General features: G+C 42.9%; 1 protein-coding gene across 3 annotated transcripts in view; it reads right to left on the bottom strand.

The window, feature by feature from the left end:
• The window catches only part of plch2a (phospholipase C, eta 2a), a 164,424-nt gene that overhangs the window by 86,323 nt on the left and 54,078 nt on the right, over positions 1–24,023 (bottom strand). The window contains exon 1 of one of the 3 annotated variants that reach the window (XM_034875813.1): positions 653–1,044. The exons of the other annotated variants lie outside the window; for them this stretch is intronic. Coding sequence (XP_034731704.1) covers positions 653–695 — 43 coding nt within the window. The 5' untranslated portion in view covers positions 696–1,044. Of the gene's footprint in view, positions 1–652; positions 1,045–24,023 lie in introns of those variants that run through there. 3 annotated transcript variants of the gene reach the window in all.

Raw genomic sequence — 24,023 nt, forward strand, 5'->3', positions numbered from 1 at the left:
ATCACTAACGGGGACGTTGTAGAGCGTCCTCTGGTGGACAGACTATGCAACACCATCACTAACAGGGACGTTGTAGAGATAGAGAGTCCTCTGGTGGACAGACTATGCAACGCACTCAATACATGGTTGACCGTCCGTTTTTTTTTTTTAAATATTAATTCTTCAGAATCATTTGTTTGTGTATAATTAATATATATATATATATATATATTTATATTGCCAATACCGATAAATCGAGAAATGCCTAATATATCGATATATCGTTCAGGCTCTAGTCTTTAAGAGTGATAGATAATTAACCGCGTGATCTCCACATTTCATTTGAAAGAGTCACACCCAGCACAGACCTCAGAGCTTCAGTCAACACATGAGCCACAATTTTCGTTTCTTTTTTTATAGCAGCAGGAGCATCTTCTGAAAGACGTATCCGCGGGCACCACACAGAGCAGTGAATGACACCATGTGTAGCGGGTGACAAAGCCGAGCCGCCAGCAGCTGAACGGAGATAAAGTGAACACATGCCAAACCCAGCGCTGAAGTCAGACTGAAGACAAGTTGGGAGGCTGAAGCGAGTGGAAAATCATCTGGCCTACTTTTTCCATAGCTGCATAGCAAGTATGAGCATAGTGTGAATTTCTTGCTCTTTTCTTACCTTGCTCTGGGCTCAGCCTGTGAATATTGCTGGAATCGTCCATTGGTGTATTCCCCAAAAAAAGAGCCTCATGTGCGGCTAAAACAAGGACGGAGAGGCTGGCTTCACCCAAACTACCATCTGGAGGGCTGCTACTTTCACGGGCATGCCTCGCCTTGAGGCTGTCATCATCCGGGGTGTGACAGCAAACTTACCTAACCTCTTCACTCCTCTTTTCTCTTCCACCTCTCTCATCCGGTCCTTCTCTCTACTCGCTTCCTATCTCTCCAGGAAAGCCAATCCTCTCTGTCTCTATGTGCTACAGCAGTGTGGCGGGTAGCAGCAAAGACAATAGTGTGTTATGGCACACTTCTTCTTCTTCCTCTTCTTCTAGCTCTACTGTACTGCCGGGAGGGGAGGAGGAGGAGGGGGGGGGGGGTGCAAAGAGAGCTTTGGGAGCACGCTCAGTGCGGTCAACCACTCACGGCTCTCATACGAGTGGGGGGGGAAGCGCCCTCGGTTCAAAACCGATCACCTGGGAGAAGGAGCGCTATTAGATGGAGTAGGAAGGGAGGGAGAAGTGGGAAAAGAAGAGAGAGAGGAAGAAAGTGGGGGAGGGCAAACTGGAAGGGAGGAGGAGCAGGGAGAGGAAATGGAGTGAAACGCATCTGCTGAGATAAAGAGGAGTGGAGTGAAGAGAGGAGAGGGATGAGAGAGGCATGAAGGAAGCTAGGTGGCTGTGATTTGCGAGTAGCAAAGAGCAGCAGCGTGGGGTGCGCATGTTTTATTCAACACAGAGGGACGTTTGAGAGAGAGAGAGAGAGGACCAGCCAGGATGGGTTTGTTGGGCATCAAAATGGAGAGACAGGAAATACAAGAAAATAACAAAAAAAGAGGAAATGATACACTTGGCTCCCCTTTTAAAATCTGGGTCTAAGGGCCATCTGGGGGGGCAAGCAACTTTCCACATATGATAGAAAGAGTGTTTGTACACTTGCAACAACTTCTAGGAAAGTCTGCCTGTAAAGTCGGGCTGGAAATACACTCAAAATGGTTCGACCCAATCACAATGTTTGTTTACAGTAACTTCCAGATAGAAAAACTCCCGGATGTAGAACTTACAGTGGCTTGCATACGTTTACACACCCAGGCTAAAGTTGATTAAAATTATTAATAAAAAACTTTTGGAAATTGATCTTAATGCCTTAATTCCCAAAAATTCAGGACAATTTGACTTTTAAAGGACACCAGTTTTCTTTGTAAATAAATAAACGTTCTTCCTTAAAATACAGGGGCATAAGTATACACCCCCTATGTTAAAATACAGGGGCATAAGTATACACCCCCTATGTTAAAATACAGGGGAATAAGTATACACCCCCCTATGTTAAAATACAGGGGCATAAGTATACACGCCCCTATGTTAAAATACAGGGGGCATTAGTGTACACGCCCCTATGTTAAAATACAGGGGGCATAAGTATACACCCCCCTATGTTAAAATACAGGGGGCATAAGTATACACCCCCCTATGTTAAAATACAGGGGGCATAAGTATACACCCCCTATGTTAAATTCCCATAGAGGCACATTTTTTATTTTTCGAGGCCAGTTATTTCATGGATCCAGGATACTATGCATCTATGCATCCTGATAAAGTTCCCTTGGTCTTTGGAATTAAAATAGCCCCCCCCCCACACACACACACACACAAATCATCACATACCCTTCACCATACCTAGAGATCGGCATGGGGCGCTCTCAATGCAAATTAAACCAGCTATTAAGCTAACTGAAATAACACCATCCCAATCTGTTGGTATGGTGAAGGGTATGTGATGATTGGGGGGCTACTTTAATATAGCCCCTCTTGATCCATCCTGGATCCATGAAATAACTGGCCTTTAATAATAAAAATGTGCCTGCTTCTATGGGAGTTTAACATAGGGGGATGAATACTTATGCATAAAAAAATTCTGATGAATACAAATTAATAAAAATACAAACCTAAACTATGAAACTTAAAGTCTTTAAAAAAAAAAAACCACATTAACAAAAAAACAAAAAAATCTGTGTTGCCAACACGGTCCTTGAAGTGCGCCCTCTGGTGGACAAACTATGCAACACCAATGCTCATAAGATTTTGGTAAATCTTGGATTAAGTTCACAGTTGTAAGTGTAGAGTTACACCACATAAACTCTTGCTTGCAAAGTGATCCTACAATTAATCAGTGCACTAGTGATCAATAAAACTCTTAGCCCAGAGTTTTCACCCTCTTTAGTTGCTAGATCCCAGTTTTTGTTGGATTGCATGTACGAGCTCAGACAAGGAAATGGATATCTCTGCCTCTGCTGTGTCAATTGTGACCATTCTTGTCTCCCTCAAGTCCTCAAACCCTATGGAAATGCACTACTCAACTAACTTATAAACAAGATCACCACAAGGAAACATGGAAAGTATAATTCCGCCTATTGTTTAATCCATGGTCATAAACATTGGGTCATGATATGGTGGCTGGCGTCTCCCTTAGAGATCGGGTGAGAAGCTCGGTCATCCCTGAGGAACTAGGAGTAGAGCCGCTGCTCCTTTGCGTTAAAAAGAGTCAGTTGAGGTGGTTTGGGGATCTGGTAAGGATGCCCCCGGGCCCATCCAGTAAGGAGGATGCATCCGGGAAGACCCAGGACTAGGTTATATCTACAACCTCGGGATCCCACAGTCGGAGCTGGGGTCCACTGCTGGAGCTGCTGCCCCGGACGATGAAGGTTATATCCAGTGTTTTAACAGAGATTTTCCATCCAAAGAATGCACTTTTGATGGAAACACTGAATTGTTGGTAACTGTTGTGATCAGCTTCAGTCTAAATCTCTTGGTATAGTGTAGGTTTTGACCCATAGTGGCTGAATAGAGTCATGGCAGTCATGGTACATCAACTTCGAATACACAAAACACAACTCACAATTTTCCCAGCAACGTTCATCTAATGCATGATATGATTAGACAGTACATGTGTCATGCATTTTTCATGAGGCGGGAACAACAAAGCTCCACTCCTTTATACATGGACTTTCAAAAAGCCCGATGCTGCTCTTCAGCCACCACAAAATCATAACCCAGAATCCCCAGGAGACGGGCTGCATCCAACCTACGCTTCACCCAAAAGTCAAGCTTCATTTATGCAACGGTGTCTTGTAGCGTGCAACACCTCCTGCTGCTTGAGTAAGCTTCAGGCACGCTAGAGTGGCTGTCCGCTGAGTCACAGTACAGTACGGCAACAGGACCTGTGTCGCATTAGACCCTCGGGACAGCACTGACACCGCCGCTACCCCCTGACGCTAGAAGCTGCATGGGAGGAGCATGGAAGCAGTCTGTAAGGACTACTGTAACGGTCTCCTAGTGTGTTGCACGTGTTTGGGTTGGTGGTGGGCGTTGGGCATTATGGCCATGCAGGACTTTAAAAGCCTGTGGTGGGGGGTTCAGCCTAAGGTGACCAGATTTCTCAGACAAAATCTGGGGACATTTTCAGCTCAGAGGCGTGTGTACCTCCAAAACACTTCATGTTCTGATTTTTGTAAAACTTAAAACAGGGACACTAGACCTAGAGCTGTCCCCCCCCCCCCCAAAGGTCTGATCCTAGACTCACCCCCGCTGCTACTTCACACTCCACTCCACTACACCACACCTCAGAGGGGAATGTTTCAAAATAGAAAGTCCTAATATTTCAAGATAGAAAGTCTTAAAATGTCATAATGTTGTAATGTAATGAATTATTGAAAGCTTTTGCTTTATTGCTTAAGGCTTGTTTTCTGCAACAGCTCATTGAGAATCAGATACAATGAAAACTATTGAGGACATATTGTCCTTTAAATTGATGCAGTATTAAACGAGATCGCTGCAGTCGGCAGCAGAGAAACAAGCTATAATGGAAGTTAATGGGACAAATGTCCAGCTTGTATTTACGTTCATAAAAGTGCTTGTTTTGCTGCTAACAGACTCAGATTAATATTCTAAGTGTCTGACAACATTATGGAAAGGATTTCTAAGGAGGTCTGTCAGTCACAGTGAAAACCGGGGACATTTCCGGGGACAGGTCGCCAAAATCGGGGACTGTCCCCGGAAACCGGGGACGTCTGGTCCCCCTAGTTCAGCCCTGTAACATGTAGCTTTCTCCATCACTGATGCAGGACGTAGCAAGTTCATGTTGCGTCAGCATCAACGCATCGATGAAAAGGGTTAGCGAAGATGTGTCTGTGGCACTCGGCCCCAAGTCCAGTGGTTCCTCCTAAAGACTTAAATCTTTAACAAGCTCGCGGCCATGCTAAGCTAACGGCTCAGCATGTACACAAACCCTTCGTAGTATTCAGGTAGACTAACGTTTCGATGTAGAGTTAGGTCTTCATTAGAGTCCTGTTGTCTGGTGTCAAAGTCCTGGGCTTTGGATGACAAACCATCCACCTAAGACTTCCTGAAATTGCAAACCTCCAACCTCCATTACTTCTAAAATGTATTTAGCAAAGCAGATCAGTGGGGTTTTAGTGTATTTTGTAAGAGACAGAGTTGTAACCCACCCACAAAGCTCCACCAGATCTGTATATCACATTACATGTTACTGAGGTATGGAAAACTGCACATGCACACAAATGCTGAGTCAAAAATATTGCTTTGATGGTGTGGAAATCTCCATCGAAAGGTTGACATAAGGAAAACTGCTACATGCCGATTTTCCATAGCCGGAAGGTCTGTACCCTGTATATCTACACGGGTTAATTAAGTATGTTTTTAACTTTTTCTTATGTTTTTGTCCCTTTTTTGTCCCACTTTTGACGCTTTTTTCAATATTTGTCACTTTGTTTGACTTTATTTTTACAGTTTTTTTGGGAATTTATGGTCAATAAACCTCATTTTTAGAAAATTATACCTGATGTTTGAGTTAGAAAAGCAGAAATTTGGAATTATTTAGACTAAAATTAAAGGAATGGATGTTGATGGATAATCACAGACTGGAATATTTCAACTTTTACTCAATACTATTTCAAAACACTTCCATTTGTTTGTCAAATGCTATAAAATTGAATAAGACGCCCCCAAATTAATGAAAGTAGAGATTTGTACTTGGCAAAGAGCGTTGGGTGGAATCAATCATGTTATTTTGGGGAATTAAAAAGAACGTTGATATAGGACAACATGAGGGCAACATGAGGACAACATGAGGGTTAAAGGACCATTTCGCGGAGCTTTGTCTCAGAGTGACCTACTGACAGCTAGACTGAAATACCAACTGCCACCGATGCAAACGACAGCGTGCAGATCTCTGTAGCCAGTGTCACCTGACCAGCCGGCATTCACCTAATTTCGTAGGATTTCTGACATATTTGTGTGCGTACAGTACGTTTTCATACGACATCAAACAAACCCATTCATTAGAATGCATTGCAGTAGGTCTCTGTTGCTAGTTGAAGGCTGTGGAAACTTGGTCATGTGAGCCTCATGGCGACTATTTATATCACTTCTGGGTCACCTGTGCCACCTTGTGCATTGTCTGGCAGGGCAGGAGGTTATCTGCTTAGCTCTTGTAAAAGCTTTCCATTGATAACATCGCTGCAGAGCACAACAGGGATCTATACCCAACTGGTTTCTAGTGACGTGGGAGAACAAAAGGACACTGCTGAAGCCTGATAAGAAACTCGAGACACTCGTAGAAACCACAAACCCACTGTTGGGGGTCACTGAAGAGCCTGTTTCTATTTCTTTTGAGTCCACGTTTTCTTTTTACAAGTGAAACCGAGCGGAGTGTTGACTCATGGACTCACAAGGTGGAGGTCGCACACAAACCCGAAAACACCACCGATGGCTCGGATCCCATCAAAGTCGAAATGGCATGAGAATAGGCTTGTAACAATTATTACATCATTGTCTAATTGAGATTTTCTTTTTTTTTTACATAATAGCTCATGTTGTCCTCGGGTCATATTGAGCCGTTGTCCTATATCAATGTTCTTTTTAATTCCCCAAAATAACATGATTGATTCCACCCAACGCTCTTTGCCAAGTACAAATCTCTACTTTCATTAATTTTGGGGTGTCTTATTCAATTTTATAGCATTGTAAATAAACAAATAGAAGTGTTTTTGAAATAGTATTGAGTAAAAGTTGACATATTCCAGTCTGTGATTATCATCAACATCCATTCCTTTAATTTGAATCTCAATAATTCCTAATTTCTGCTTTTCCAACTCAAAAATAAGGTATAATGTCCTATAAATGAGGTTTATTTACCATAAAACCCACACTAAAGTTAATAAGTTAGGGTTACGTAGTGTTAAACGTCAAAAAAAGCAATAAAAAATGTTGAAAAAGTTAAAAACATTGATAAAAAGAGTCAACAAAAGTGTTGATTTTTTTTGTGACAATAAAGAGGCGTCATTCAAAACTTGTGTTAATTGTTTAAATGAGTAATGAATAAAGAAACTGACTGAAATCCCCAATTATATTGTTAATGGCCATTATTTTGGAGACAATTAGAAATTTGGAATTGTTACAGCTCCACATAATAGTATTATTAATATAAATGTTAAACCTCTGTCTTTATTCATGTGGTGTGAAATTAATTGGCAATGCTGAGGAAGTGTCAGTGAAATTTGCCGTTTCTGTTAAGTCTTTCCATTTCTAGGCTTAAATTATAATTTGCATGAAAAGGTTCCTGGACGGAGACGGGGACCCGGCGCTTTAATCTAAAAACGTCTCCGTCTTTTAGGGAAAGGGTTTGACCCGTTCAGCAAACTGTCTCTCACACGTTGTGAGTGGGACGGAGGACAGAGTGGACGTTAATAACCTCAGCTGAATGAGTGGTGGGGCCAGCTGGGGCCTCCCTGACTCATTAAATGTGTGTGTGTGTGTGTGTGTGTGTGTGTGTGTGTGTGTGTGTGTCTGTGTGTGTGTGTTTGTGTGTGAGTGTGTGTGTGTGTGCGTGTGCGTGTGTGTCTGTCTTTCCGTCTGTGTTTGTCTGTGTGTATGTGCAGGTGTGTATGTCTGTGTCTCTGTGTGTGTGTGTGTGTGTCTGTCTGTCCGTCTGCGTGTGCATGTGTGTGTCTGTCTCTCCGTCTGTGTGTCTGTGTGTGTGTCTTCTGTGTGTGTGTGTTTCTCTCTGTGTGCGTCTGTGTCTTCTGTGTCTGTCTGTCCGTCTATGTGTGTGTCTCTGTTTCTGTCTTCTGTGTGTGTGTTTGTGTGCGTGCGTCTGTCTGTCTGTCTGTCTGTCTGTCTGTGTGTGTGTCTGTGTGTGTGTCTGTGTGTGTGTACAGACACATTATTTGCATTGTGTGTCTGTTAAGAGGGACAAAGGCTCAACAACTTGCCCCGTTTACGGCTGTTTTAGGTCAGTGGAAGCTTGTACACGTAGCTGCAGCTACACAATGTTGCCTGCACCGATTCAGGTGGGGGGGGGGGGGGGGGGGGGGGGGGGGGGGGGGGGGGGGTTTCAATCGAAGGTACTCGCATATTTATAGCGATCAAGATTGACATAAAAACGGGCAATTTAATCAATTTACCATCTATTAATGGCGGTTATTTTAAAGTGTTACCGGTGATTCTTTACGTCATGTAAAAATAAAACCCTTTGAGGATCTTACTTGAAAACCCCATTAGGTAATTAGGATGTTTTGGCAGTGCTCCGGTCCATATGCAGCCCTCCATGCGTGCATGTGGGCGTACGCTCGTGTGAGGGCACTGGAAAAAATCACTCTCCAGCCTTGATAGAACTAGACCTCGGGGGTCTTGGAGAACAAACCATTCAAAATTTGAATTCCCAGGAGTGTGTGTTTGTTTGTTTGTGTGTGTGTGTGTGTGGCTACTGAGGCCTGATAACTGGCTGATAAGCAAAACTGTCAATTTCATTTCATGCGCGCAGTGCCATAAATTTGACAGGTGCAATTTCCTTTTTCTAAGACTGTTGGACAGCTATCTACACATTCTGTGTGTGTGTGTGTGTGTGTGTGTGTGTGTGTGTGTGTGTGTGTGTGTGTGTGTGTGTGTGTGTGTGTGTGTGTGTGTGTGTGAAAAGCACAGTAGCATGGATGGATGGTTATTTATGAATCTTTGGGCTAAACTGTTCTCTTTAGGTTATTGTTTGCTAAAGTGACAGCATAAGTGACTGGCAGCCGTATATATATATATATATATATATATATATATATATACACACATATATTAATATAGCTAATCTAGACACCCAATGCCTTAAATCAGGGAATTGTATAAAATACTTTCTTATATGACATAGGTGTTAAATTTCATTCATAATAGTCTTAAAAAGGTCTTTAAAAAGTCTGAAATTTGACTTGGTGAAACCTGCTAAAACCCTGTATTGTGTTGTTACATTATTGTTGCGTTAAACATCTTGTTCATTTTTTGTTGTTGTTGTCAGAGCAACAGTTTGAGCGACACCGAAAATTAAATGTCAAGCAGGTTTCAACTGTCACCACCATTGCAATGATTGGTCAGTCTCTGGAAAGTGTCATCGACGAGTGCAGCACATCACCCAGAACACGGCCCTGGAGACTCTGGCTGCACCTCATGGTCCTTATTCAGCACCTTGACTCCTCTGTCCTCGTCCTTCTGTCCCTCCCTTCAGAGGAAGGGACGTCTCATCCCTCTAAAACACATCTGCATGATGTCCTCGCTAGTGCCTCCTCGGTGGGAGGGACTAAGATGCGAGGAATGGAGGAAAGTGGAGGACTCGAGGAGGCAGTTTAGGAGCAATGAGATGCACCTTGTGTTTTAACGCAGTGAGTAAATCAGACAATAAAACGCGAAGATTAGATTAGGAAGAAGGCTATTACTCAGCCAGACGAGGCACACACAGTGAGTACTCACTCACACCAGCAGATCTCTGCATGAAGGGAATTGGTTCCTACAGATAGCTGTCGCTCTACCACCCACTCCCCATGCACACACACACACACACACACACACACACACACACACACACACACACACACACACGCACACACCACAAATTGACTTGCACATAACAGCTATAGTGCGTAGTTTATGTCGCCCCATGAGAAATTCAGAGTAATGATGACAAAACTGTCAGCACATCTACATGATGCAAGCCTTCTGTGATCTCATTCCTAATAATATTGGCAATTACACGGGGGCATGACATCTACTTTGTGTGGTCAGTAATCCAGTCTGTCATGAAAGAAACGGATGTATCTGTGTATGTATGTATGTATGTATGTATGTGTATGTATTTGTGTATATATCTGTGCATGCATCTACATGTATGTATGTTTGTGTATATGTAGGTATACATGAATGTATGTATGCATGTGTGTATGTATCTACATGTATGTGGTTTGTGTATTTATGTAAGTGTGTTTGTGTGTATCTATGTATGCATGTTTGTGTATGTATTTATGTGTGTTTATTTATGTGTATATATGTGTGTATGCCTCCACACGTATGTATGTTTGTGTATATATATGTATACATGTATGTATGTATGTATGTATGAGTGTATGAGTGTATCTACATGTATGTTGTTTGTGTGTATATGTAAGTGTGCATGTTTGTATGTATGTATTTATGAACACATGTCTGAATGTATGTACTGTATGTATGTATATTTGAATTTTCTTTCTTGCTCGTTGTTATCGTTTATTTTTTTTATTTTTTATTCATTGTTGTTTGCATCTTGGTTTCTTTGGTTTTGCATGATAAGTTCCCTTTATAAGATACAAACTATAGCTGCTCTGTCTGACTTTAGTTTTGAAAGAATAAATAAATAACTATAATTAAAAAAATAATATTAAAAAGGTCCCAAATTTGACTTGGTTAAACATGTAGAAACCCTGAACCTCCTAAACTCTTTCTATGACTGGTATCAGCTGCAGGTAACCAACCACTGGCCTATAAAATGAGACTGATGAGAGTCGGGGGGGAACACTGATAATAAACGTGTTGCTTGACAGTCTGAGCAGCATGACACAGTGCCCTCTGCTGAGGACACACTGCCGGGTGAGTCTGTCTGGGTCTCCCATGCAAATAAAGTCTGTAAATCAGAACTGTTAACGCTTTAAAAAGCTTTAGTTAGCTGTGCTTACACATGTATTTAACATGCTTATGTCAAAAATTTGTAAAGTCTATTATTTCATGAGTAAATATGCAGTAGAAATCTGGTGTCTTCCATAAGTGGAAGACAGATCCTTCATAATTTTAGTACTAATACCACACTGTAATATTACTCTGTTACAAGTTAAAGTCCTGCATTGATAAGTATCAGGAAAATGTATTCAAAGTATTCAAAGTAAAAGTACTAAATGCCGAAAAATCCTCCCATTTTAGAAACTGGAAAGGATCCAGAACAGTTGTGTTTACTGGTCTAATCAGTTCAGCTGGACTCTTTTGTAGGCTAGTTTCATTCATAATAAAGCATCATATTTTATTTTTAGTTTTGTGAGTAAAAAAACGTAATTAGTAAAGTAACTTGTGACGAAGTTGCAGAAAAATGTACAATGTTTTCTCTCTGAAATGTAGCGGAGTAGAAGTAGGAAGTGGCATGAGAAGAAAAGACTCTAAAGTACAGGTATCTCAAAGTTGTACTACAGTAACAGTTCCATCACTGAGTACAAGTATCCATGCCTTTATGTAGATTCTACTTTCTTCTGCATGGTGTCACACACACACACACACACACACACACACACACACGTGCGAGTGTGTGGCGGTGAACTTTGATCATGCATGTGATTGAATCTCAGGGTGATTCTGGGGGAAATAATGAGTTATGTTGTCTTCAGGGACAGACAGTGTCCCAGAAAGGCCTCATGTTTCCCTTACTGCTGTCTGACATCTGAAGCTACACGGGCTGCAAATTTAAACAGCTCTTTATTCCCCAAATAGCTGGGGGGAAAAATCTAAAAGCTTTTAAAACTAGCTCCAGCTTTTATGCTAATGTGTGTGTTTGTATAAAATGAAAAATGAGACTAACGTATGGGGGAAGGATCCTGCTGCCAACGAGACCCAGACCTGGATAAGGGGCCAATAAAAAGAAATGGAAACCTGTCTTCTGAGAAATCATGTTTGGTTTTTTTTCTTCAGTTTGCTATGCCAGATGGCCCCAAAATACTACAGTACCCATAAGTCTTAGCAGCTGTTGGAAAAACAGCCCGTTTGAGGTGCAAATCAGAGCAGTAGCAACGCGTAGAAAGAGCAGTGGCTGTTCTCTTCAGTACAACACAAGGGGGGAGGGGAGAAGTTGACTTTTCAATATGAGACACCACCCCCCCCCCCCCCCCCCCCCCCCCCACCCCCCTCATATCACATGTCTGCTGTACAACTGTCTTATTGGCTATATTAGCCCTACACACACTCTGGCCTGTGGTCATAACATCCATGCATCTTATAACTTATTCCCTGTTAAATGTTGTTCTTATTCTAATTCAATCAGTCAGTTTACAGGTTATTATGTTTGTACTGTATGTAATAGTCATAGTAAATATTTAATCATGATCCACTGCACTGCTCACTTTTGCACAGTCTACCATAGTACCTTACCCTGTCATGGTCATTGATTTTTTTTAAAATTCTTATGTATGTGTGATACACGTGTGTATATGTGTGATATGTGTGTGATATGTGTGTTTGTTGTGTTATGGTTGTCTTGCTACTGGACGTCTAAACATTCCTTAGGAATGATTCAATTGGGAGAGGTGAACGTCAACACAGATTAGGAGCAATTCTTTCGCCACATGGTCCCCAAAGTAAAAAACTGGACCCATTTATTTTCACAGGCCACATATCTGCAGAACGTTCTGATACAAACAGGGGAACAAGGGGGCAAGGGGGAGGCTGCGGGGGGGGGGGGGGGGGGGGGGGGGGGGGGGGGGGGGGGGGGGGGGGGGGGGGGGGGGGGGGGGGGGGGGGGGGGGGGGAACCTACTGCCTCTTTGCTCGTTTGAAGGCCGTGATGTCTCTCTCTCTCTCATGGGTGGGACACATCCAAGCAAAGCAGAGAATGGGGAGGTAACCTGGCCCCCTATGACCTCATAAAGGGAAGATTCCAGATCGGCCCATCTGAGCTTTCATTTTCTCAAAGGCGGAGCAGGATACCCAGGACTCGGTTTAAACCCTCACCATTTCTAGCCACTGGGGGGCCCATAGGCAGTTTGGGGGAACTCATATTAATGTTAAAATGGGACCTTTACAGGCTGTTGTTTTGTACCTTCTCCTTTTTAACGAAAGAAGCACATGTTTTCCAGTTGTTTCCCTGGTAATTTAGGAGACTTTTACATCAATCCGAGCCTTGGAAGTACTCCAACTGTCAGTCAACAGTGTACAAAATGAGACGGACGTTCACTATTGACACCGATTCCTCCTAATTCACAACTTGCTCGCCTTTTAACTAAAACTAAAAAATGTGAACACATAACGCCGGTCCTGGCCTCCCTCCACTGGCTACCTGTCCGTTACAGGATAGATTTTAAGATTTTATTGCTTGTTTTTAAGGCCTTAAATGGTTTGGCGCCATCTTACCTGGCTGATAGCTTATGCCACCACTCTCCAGTCAGAACGCTGAGTTCGACCAATCAGCTGCTCTTGGACGTCCCTAGGTCAAAGCTAAAAAATAAGGGCGATAGAGCCTTCGCAGTGGGCGCCCCCACCCCCCCTATGGAACAACCTCCCCGTGCATATTAAAGCTGCACAGACCTTACAAACGTTTAAATCTCTGCTTAAGACGCAGCTTTTAGCTTTTAACCCTCGTTAACCTGGATTCTGATGTTTTAAAGTGTTGTTGTTTGTCTCCCTGTGATGTATTTTGGTTGGAGGGTTTTTTACTCTTGTTATTTATGTATTTGACATCGACCCTGTTCAGCACTTTGGTCAACTGTTGTTGTCTTTAAATGTGCTATAGAAATAAAATTGACATTGAAAATTGACAACTTTAAAAGCTTGATTCTCGGACCTCCGGCACCTCTCTGATGCTGCGACAGCGCTCCAACTCGTCTGACGGAGTAGTTCTAAAACAAAGTAAAGTTGATAAAGTGGAATAACTTTCTAAAAAAAAAAAAGGTCTCCATCCAGATTGCACCTGTCAGAAAATCTTCCCCACCTGCCTGCTCATGGAGCCGCAAACTGGAAACTCAAAAGTCATCCGTCTCGGATGGTTGGAAGAAAAACAGGATGTCAACAGACCCAAAAATGTATTTATAGAACTCACATCGAGTGTCTGAAACACAGAGACTCTACTTCAACTTATTGTTTTACAGTTTTTTGACTGGCACTTGGCACTAATTTCAGAACCTTGACGTCATTTTTCAAAACTCTAGACACAAAACTCACATCCAATTAGCATGAACCAATTAGACTAAATTATCTATGGATGTTATATTTCATCATCAGTCTTCACTGCAGTGTCCTCCTGGTTATCAGACCCTTATGCTTTCGTCCCGTGTACTGTCCCTTTACTGCAATGTCCCCGTTTATCAGACACAGTTACTATGGTCCCGTGCACTGTCCCTTTACTGTAATGTACTCTATTGGTATAGTGCCGTGCACTGTCCCTTCACTGTAAAACTATTTAAAGTATTGACAGTACTGCACTGTATGCATGCAGACCCGTGGGACACACACACACACACACACACACACACACACACCAGTTGGAGTAGATGTAGAAGTACAGCAATCACTTCTTTCTTTTGCTTTTTACAGCACAAGCATGTAGGGAAACGCTGCATTCAATGTTTTACAGTACAGTACTATATCCTAGATAATTATTTAGCTTTGACTCAAATAAACCTGAGTTGTGATTGTACTGTAATGTTTTTTATCAATGTATTTCAGATTTTGTTCAATGGTTCCACTGTGTTTGTAGTATTCGCTCTACTACTGCAGTGCTTTTACTGGGATGTGTTAGTACCACAATAAGACACGAATCACCTACTTTGTACTACAATATTTAACGATTATACAAACAATGACACAGGGGAACTATGGCTAGCTTGTGTGTGGGTGATCTAAAGTAACTTTTTCATGGTATTTCACAATAAATTTGATTTTTTTTTAAACCAATGATTGTGCAAGCGCGTGAGTTCTTTAAAGATACGAATGCACAATGCAATGTTTTGGACATTGGACAGCCTGTGTTACAAGTGATGACCTGTTTAGAGTTTTGTGTCTAGAGTTTTGAAAAATGAGAAGATTATTGTACTTTCCCATGGGTCCATCCATCAGATTCAGACACACTGCTTCCTCCCGAGCTTTTTGTTTTTTCTCGTAAGGTCAGATACTGTCAGCTGTGTTTTCCACTGACATGACAAGCACCTGATGTGAATTCCTTAAATGTGTGCGCGTGTGTGTGTATGTGGTGTGTGTGTGTGTGTGTGTGTGTGCGAGCAGCAGTGAGTTTTAAATACATCCTCTCTATTAATGAGACAACAGCTACAGTCATTGTTGTGGAAGTCTGGAGTAGATGAGCGTGAAAATGTGTCTATATTTGTGTGTGTGTGTGTGTGTGTGTGTGTGTGTGTGTGTGTGTGCGTGTGTGTGTGTGAGAGAGAAAGAGAGAGAGCCATGAATCTACAACTTTTGCAAAATTCAAAATGCGAAATTCTTTTGTAGGCTGTTCACAGCTTATTTGTGATGTTTCACGTTGCATAGTAACGCCTCCTTCAGAGCGGACGGTGCATTCAGGGACAGCCGGTGTGTTCAGGGACAGTTGGCAGCTAGCAGAGTCTCGAAACTGTCCTTCAGAGAGGGAGACTTCCTTATACTGCAGGGATGAGTTGTATGTGTTGCATAGGTGCTCCGGAGAAGTGAGGAAAAGGGAATCTGCAGTCTGCATAATCCGGGGGAAATTGTGATTACATTTACATTTTGTCCTCTCTCTCTCTGTCTCCCTCCCCCTCTCTCTCCAACTTCTAATCTGTTGGCGATCACGAGTCCAACCAGATTTGCCACGATCTCCCCCAGCCTCATCCTATCGTCTCCGTTATACTTCATATCCGTCCTCCCGTCTGCTGCCGTCACCTATGATTTCAGTCTGAACACATGTGACCCTCCTCCACCCATTCACCTCCAATCAGCATCATCCCCCAGTGTTGCTCCACATCCCATCATCCAAGTATATCTGCACCATAACAGGCACCAGTGTCTAGAACCCATGGGGGGGGGCATTCTTATCTAATCACGGAATCACTACCCTGAATAAACCACGTCACAATGGGGTCTAATTGCCAAAGACCCTGGTAATAAATTGATGGTTAGCTTTAAGGACCCCTTCCAGGATTCTCTGGAAATCCCGTCACTCAGGTGGATTTCTGAGGACTATGGTGACCTGGTCCTCGGGTCTCTGCAGGATAAATCCAGACCGCTAGCTAGACTATCTGTCCAATCCGAGTTTTCTGTTGACGACCAGGTTTACATAACGTTGGTAGAAACGGATTTGTTGTAGCCTTTTTAATCGCCTTGTAGTCATATTTTGTTGCCTTTTTGTCTCCTTTTCGTCTCCTTTAAACCACCTTTTTGTTGCCTTTTTTGTTGCCTTTTTGCTTCCTTTTCGCCGCCTTTGTGTCTCCTTTTTGTCGCCTTTTTGTAACCTCTTTGTCACCTTTTCATCATCTTTTTGCCGTCTTTTGTCACCTTCTTGGATGTCCGTCCCCGTCCTCTGTCTCTGTGTTGACGCTCTAACCTCCAGCTGATTTCTGAGGACTTTGGTTACCTGGTTCTCAGGTCTCTGCAGGGTAAATCCAGACAGCTTGCTAGACTATCGGTCCAATCTGAGGACTCTGTTGCACGACTAAAACAAGCTAGTTTCGTCACAATACCATCCATTATGCAGGATATTTGGTTTCTGTTTCCGTCTATCACTGCTGAGTGTGTGTGTGTGTGTGTGTGTGTGTGTCTGTGTGTGTGTGTGTGTGTTGACTGCTGTTGGCCCACCAAGATTGATCCCAGTCATTTGAGTGATGTCCTGCTTCTCATTAGCTGCTTAATTTGCTTTCTCAGCTCAGTCAATGGGAACAGATTAGCAGCTGATTCCACCACAGGCCTCAGACATGCCCCGCTAATTATTAACTAACGCTAGACAGCATTAGCGTGTTTATGGATTTTATGGTATATGGGTGGGTCGGGTGTGTGTGTGTGTGTGTGTGTGTGTGTGTGTGTGTGTGTGTGCGCCGAGATGTGGAAGGCAAAAGACAGACAGAAGCAGCAAGTCAAGAAGGAAGTGTTAGTGCAGTGCAACCTAAATGTTGCGGGGGATTCAATTAGGAGGAAGCAGGAGGATGAAATGATCCTTTTTAATAGCGTGGAGCTGTGTTCAGTTCTAACAGCTCAGTGATTGTCTCCCCTCAATATGACGGTAATGGGAATTTCAGGATCAAAATCACATTACAGTTTCACTCGAGCTGCCTGAGAAACACGTAAACCAAAGTAATTATCCGAGCATGTTAATGGGAAGAAGTTTCAGGGAGAATTTCAGCCAAATGGGACGTTTTTGTCTTTTCTTTCTCTAAGTTTTTGGTCATTTTTTGCAACGTTTTTCCATTTTTTTCTCAATTTTTTGGTCACTTTTCACAACGATTTTTTGAAGCTTTTTCGGTCATTTTAACCTTCTGGTTGGAAGGCGACCGCTCTACCAAGCCGCATCCCAACATCCCTTCCCCCTCCCAGGTTGGGAACCTGAACACCGTGCATATCTGTCGCTGTCAGCTGGCACATAAGCACTACAGCTCGTGCAGTATACTGATCATGTGTCGGTAGATGGCGCGATCCATTTTGTGTGTTTGCAAACGTTTGTGTGAATGTTGTGCGATTCAGTTGGAGGTCTAAGGACTCTCGTTGAAAGACCTCCAACTGATTTGTTGATCAACAGAGGCCGAGGTTCCACTGGTGGAGAGGAAGGCTGACGGGATCTTATAGTGGAAAGACAAGATCCCTGGACTCAACTGTCTTCTTTTGGTAATCATTTTTCTAACAATCACATTTCACTTAGATCACGTAGTCTCATGTTGGGCGGGTCTGGCTCGTCCACACAGCATGGATGTACCGGATTTACCCTGCAGAGTTCGGAGAAGCAGTGAACCCCAGTCCTCATGAATAAACCAGAGTTAAAATGCCAACACAAATACAGAGGATGGTGAGGGACATAAGACCAAAATGAGGGACATCTGGCGCAATTTCCCACGACAAAAACCCTGGAAATCAAACAGCGGTGCTATCGACTACCACTAACCCTAACCATGACATCCTCAGGTCACAACAGAGCAGCATGGTGTCATCTCTTCATGATGCATATCCTCAATTACATCCTTGTGACTGCCTCGTCCCGCCTTAATGTTTTACTGAACCCTTTCCCGCTCTCCCCGTGCTCTTTAATATTTGAACAGCTTCATTCCTGCACACTTTGCCCAGCGAGTGTAAAGGCCACGCTTTGCATTTTTATAACTCCGGATGTGTGTTATTGTGATCGTTACAGCGTACGATCCGACTCCTGGAACAGTTACGTTGTCTATTCGGTCATTGCTGGGTAAAAAGGCCTTTTGCTTACTCTGCTCCTTTTACATGGCATTTGCTGTAGAAAAACTTGAAATTTAGTAAATTGGTTCCTTTGAGTATTTTTAAGCTGAAAATGAGAAGCTTTGAGTTGGACTCGCTCACATGTCAATGTTTTGATTGAGATTTTATTGTAAGTGCATATTTGGTTTTCATGTGTGTGTCTTTGTACGTATGTAATGATGTGATGTAATTTTGATGCCTATCTTGGCCAGGTGTCCCTTGCAAAAGAGATTTTTAATCTCAATGGGTATTACCTGGTTAAATAAAGGATAAATAAATAAAAAAAATTGCTGTGCATCAAACACAAAGCTCTCAGACGGAGACATCGGATGCAACTCCCTTTCCCCCCCCGTTTGTTTGCCAGACTCGTTGTCGAGACTTCTCTAGAAACTCGAACCAAACAGAGGCAAGATGCGGATAATGATGCACTCTCTGTCACATTAAACATCAAAGGACTATTTCAGATAATTTGGAAGTCTTCTTCCCCCTGTAATCACTTTCTGTCTCTTTTGTTCTGCCAGTGAACAAATCGTTGTTGTTTTGTTGTGAAGTAACAAGATAAGCAATTTATATAATGTGCCAGCAGAGGGAATGGGAGGTAAAAGATGATGAAAAGCACATCCTGATGATGATGATGATGATGATGATGATGATGATGATGATGATGAAGACACATCATTAGGGTAGGAGTCTGTTTAATGCTCTCATGTTATAATGACACGTTGCATAGACTGGGAGCAGTGATGTGTCTGACCATGTCTCTCTGAGCTCATTAGTAAAACACACTCAGTAAGCAACACATCAGTCAACCGGCTGATATTCACTATCACTTTCACTCTCATTTAAGATTCTTTTTATGGCATTTTAGGCTTTTATTTAGGACAGGAGAGCTTAGACGAGAAAGGGGAGAGAGAGGGGGAATGACAGGCCGCGGGTAACCTACCCAATGCGCCCATGATCTAGTGGCGAGACACGGCCATGTTGTCTTCAATGGCCGGGAGGGCTCTGAGCCGGGGGGACAGACCGCAGTCCACAAACTACAGGAGCCATCAGCTGATCTTGCATGTGTTGTTCAGTGTTGACACTTCAAACCCCCCCCCCAGCGTGGCTACCCAATGCTATCTCATTGGTCCCAGGCATTGAAATGATTAAACCAATCTCTGTTGGCTCGAAGGTAATTTGCTTCCCTCTTCACCTCCGTCCACAGCAGGAGTCCTGCAGGGGACGTCTTCATTTGAACCAGCGTTGCCGACTGTTTCCTGTGAACCGGTTCCCGCTCTCACCGGGACTTCAGACCCGACTTGAAATGACCACATCCATCACATTGTCACCCTGTGCTGCTCTGCTACCCTAAGTAGACCTGCCGTCCTTATTACTACACCGGAACGTGATGCATTGTCTTAATTTAATGACTCCTCGATGCTGACGATCCTTTTTATACACAAGCCGGACTGCGTTTCCACTCCTCTCTGTAACCCCCCCGGCTCCAGCAGCCACATTAATTGGCCCTCTGCTGCTCTGTGCGTTAACAGATAGCAACCCCAAAAAGCTCTGAGGCAGACCACATTACTCACATCACTGAATAAGGGAAGCAGCAAAGACAGACCTAAAGGGATATCTCACTTTTGGCCCAAGTTGCTGGCCCATCACCTTCCAAACGTTGTTTTTTTTACACTTTAAAGGCCCTATTTTAACCATCTAAGCACACAGTGTGAAGCTCACGGCGCAGGTGCTGAGCGGAGCTAAGCCCTGATGGCGGACACGGCGGATGGGATGGAGAGGGCACATCTGGCGTGTGAAAGAAGCGCCAGATGTGAAGCAGTGTGTCATGACAAAGAAATCTTGAATCTTGATGAGAGGAACGTGCATATGAGTTTACTCAGGAATGAAAACGATCAGTTGTATTTGCAAAGAGCGTCGTAAGGGAAGGAATCCAGTCCATATTTTGTGGTAATTTGGTTAAAAAGAAACTCGTATTTCAGATATAGACAATTTTTAAAGGGGTCAAATTTGACCCGAGGACACCAGGAGGGTTAAAATTAGAGACAAGCCGGTGCAGATAAAGCACTTTTAGGGAATACAAGTATTATACGAGTAACGCAAGTCAATTTCTGTGGTCGGATTGAATAAAACTCCTCATTGGGACTGTGTCTGCGTTCTGTGATAGTCGCGTTTGTTTGTTTTTTTAAACCTCTGCTGGCTCTCATTTATCTATTTGACATGCTGTCATGTAAATAGTTTTCTAATCAGCAATACATATAACAACTTCTGATCAACCCGTATCAATTGCATGCTTAAAATAACATGCCGGGTAAAGCCCCGCCCATTTTAACCCTTGTGTTGTCTTCCTGTTAACCATGAAATGTTTGTGCTTTTCCAATGTTTTTGTCACTTTTCCAGCTTTTGGCGCTTTCTTTTTGTTGTTGTTTTTTAATCCTGAGCTGGTATAGCAACAGGTTTTTACATTTATTGCTGGAGTTCCTGGTCTACAAACCTTATTTATATCAAATTCTACATACGTTTTTAGTTTAAAAAGCAGACATTGTGAATTATTTTGACTAGTAGTGAAGTTCAGAGGATGTTGAGTTGATCTCAGATGGGTAGATGTCAAAGTTTAGTTCGGATACTGTTTAAAAAAAACAAGCTTGTTTTTGCTTGTAAAAAAAAAACAAGCAAAGAATTAAATGAAATTAATCATTCATTTTACCTGAAGAACGTTATATGGAATCATCCATGTTGTTTTGGGGCAATTTGGTTGAAAGAAATCCATATTTCATAGTCACATATTCCTTTGAAACGGGTAAGTTTGACCCGAGGACAACACAAGGGTTAAGACAACCCGACCCACTTCCGGGTTATATCCTGTCCACTTCCGGGTTAGGCCCCGCCCAGTCCGAGCACAGACACAGGTAATTCATGTGGTAAACAGATACTCGCTCATCCACACACGTCGTGATGAAGGGGAGCTACGCCATGCAAAATAATAACTCATCTCTAGCTCTTCCAGCCTCACGCAGACAGCAGACCGATGAAAGACCTGTCCTCCCCCTCAGATGGACACTTTGAACCTTGAAGCAAACGGTTCTACCTCTGTGGCGAATGGTGAATGTGTGACTCCGTGGGGTCTTGTCTGCATTGATATAATCACGTTAGAGTCGATTCTATTCAGACCGAGCGTCTGGGGGACTTTCTAAAGGCGAGTTGTCGGGTTTACTCAAAGCTTTGACTTCTCTGTCCTTGCCATCGGTGATTGTTCCGTCTCTGACGTTGACTCTTTCAGCTCTCCCTCTGAGGCATTAAGCCCTTTCATTCTGCTACAAAGAGGTGGCTCAGAACGCACACCGGGCGGACACAAAAACACGAACACCTGACATCACAATGCAAACTGATGCAAGAAAAGCCAAGGCCTCAAAAATCACCACAGCACTAAAATAAAACACCTTAATTCACCCTTGTGTTTTCCTCCCGGGTCAAAAAACAAACAAAAATATGACAATTTTGTCCCTTTTTCAGACTTCTTCTTTTTAGTTTTCACTAACACCACCTTGCTTCCACTAGTTTTACAGAACTTTTTGTAATTCACGGTCAATAACCCTCATTTATATAGAATTATACCTAATATTTGAGTTAAAAAAGCAGAAATTATGAAATATTTTGAGTAATAGTTAAGATCAGAGGAACGTGCAGATGAATTTAGTCAGGAAAGAAAGTGATCAATTGTGTTTACAAAGAGCGTTGTAAGGAATCCAATCCATTTTTTGAGGTGGATTTGCATTTTTTAATCCATTTGATTAAAAGGTAACCCGTATCTCAGGTATGGGTGGCGGCGTGTCCAAACGGGCCAGTTTTACTGATGGTTTGGCCCTTTTAATCAGCTGGGAGTCAGCAGGAAGTACAAACCAGATCCCGACCGATGTATCTCCGGGCCGATATTGTCGGCAGATGTTTTATGAATTTTATTTATCAGAACGTTAATAAACGTGACTGTGTTTCTGGATTTAAAAAAATAGATACATCGGCCGATATATCTGCATTTTGTATTAAAAAAAACAACAAATATTGGTATCGGTATTGGCCTTAAAAATCCTTAATGTGTCTAAATGTCCAAACGTGAGGGCAGGGAGGGCTTAATGGCTGCAGGCTGTTCTCATACAGACAGCTCGTCCAAATACTATTCGCATGGAAAGTAAAGCACGGGAATTCCCACGTATTCTTTGTGTTTTATTATGTATGCACCACATGGACTGCTGCTGTATAAGGAAGGAGTAGACTGCGTTGAGTAAATTGGGGTGGATGGGTGGGTCACACAACCATCTAGCCGGGGAGAGGGGAGAGGGGTTTGCTCCCCGGGGAAAACCAACAACCTTTTCTCATCCTTAACTAGTCCGCTGAAACGACGGGCACCATGCAGTGCCCCGCACTCGGATCAGAGTAAACTTTGGTCGGCTAAACTCAACTAGATCCCCACTTTTGTGCACCCTCTCTTCCCTGAGGAGGAACCTCTGGCATCAGGGAGAAGATGCCGTGTGCAGAGATGTAAATCAAACCGACTAAAGTTGTGGTTTTTTCCAACTTCCGATCAAGCGGCTGAACTCCAACAGTGAGTCTTAGCCCAGCTGAGCAGAGGTGCGATAAATACACCGGCACTTTCACTACTACAGTAAATGTTTAGGATGTTGTGTTGTAATGTGTGTTTTTCTGTTGTGTCTCAGCATGCTTTGCAGATCTTATATTTATCAGAATCCCCAGAATCAGAATCGGCTTTATCGGCCATGCAGGTATGAACACACACGAGGAATTTGACTTAGGTCGTAGGCACCACACGCTTTATCCGAAAACAAACAATACAGACAGCAACATAGTTTACAATAACAACATCACACACACTACAACATCACTACATAATGCACAAGACTCCACACGGTACGTGTGGATACATGAAGGAATTTTTCGTGGTGACTCGGGAGGACGGGAAAGAAAAAACACAAGAGGCCAAGGCAGTCAGACGGAAGTGTGTGTGGGGGGGGGGGGCAGGTTTAGCTACATTTGTGGGGACCAAAAACTGTGAATACGGTATACTTATGGGGACCTGACAGCTTTGTGGGGACAAAATGCTGGTCCCCTTAACGTTAAAGGGCTTTTTGAGGAATAAGACTTGGTTTTAGGAGTAGGGTTAGAGGTAGGTTATGGTTAAGGTTAGGGTGAGGGTTAAGGTTAGGCATTTAGGTTTGATGGTTAAGGTTAGGGTTAGGGTGAGGGTTAAGGTTAGGCTTTTAGGTTTGATGGTTAAGGTTAAGGTTAGGGTAAGGGTTAAGGTTAGGCTTTTAGGTTTGATGGTTAAGGTTAAGGTTAGGGTGAGGGTTAAGGTTAGGCATTTAGGTTTGATGGTTATGGTTAGGGTTAGGGTGAGGGTTAAGGTTAGGGTTAGGGTTAAGGTTAGGCATTTAGGTTTGATGGTTATAGTTAGGGTTAGGGTGAGGGTTAAGGTTAGGCATTTAGGTTTGATGGTTATGGTTAGGGTTAGGGTGAGGGTTAAGGTTAGGCTTTTAGGTTTGATGGTTAAGGTTAAGGTTAGGGTGAGGGATATGGTTAGGCATTTAGGTTTGATGGTTAAGGTTAGGGTAAGGGTGAGGGTTAAGGTTAGGCATTTAGGTTTGATGGTTAAGGTTAGGGTTAGGGTGAGGGTTAAGGTTAGGCATTTAGGTTTGATGGTTAAGGTTAGGGTTAGGGGCTAGGGAATGCATTATGTCAAAGACTGGTCCCCACAAAGATAGCCAGACACGACTGTGTGTGTGTGTGTGTGTGTGTGTGTGTGTGTGAGTGTGTGTGTGTAATA

The sequence above is a fragment of the Etheostoma cragini genome, chromosome 7 (genome assembly GCF_013103735.1).
Source record: "Etheostoma cragini isolate CJK2018 chromosome 7, CSU_Ecrag_1.0, whole genome shotgun sequence".
In the NCBI taxonomy this organism is placed as follows: domain Eukaryota; kingdom Metazoa; phylum Chordata; class Actinopteri; order Perciformes; family Percidae; genus Etheostoma; species Etheostoma cragini.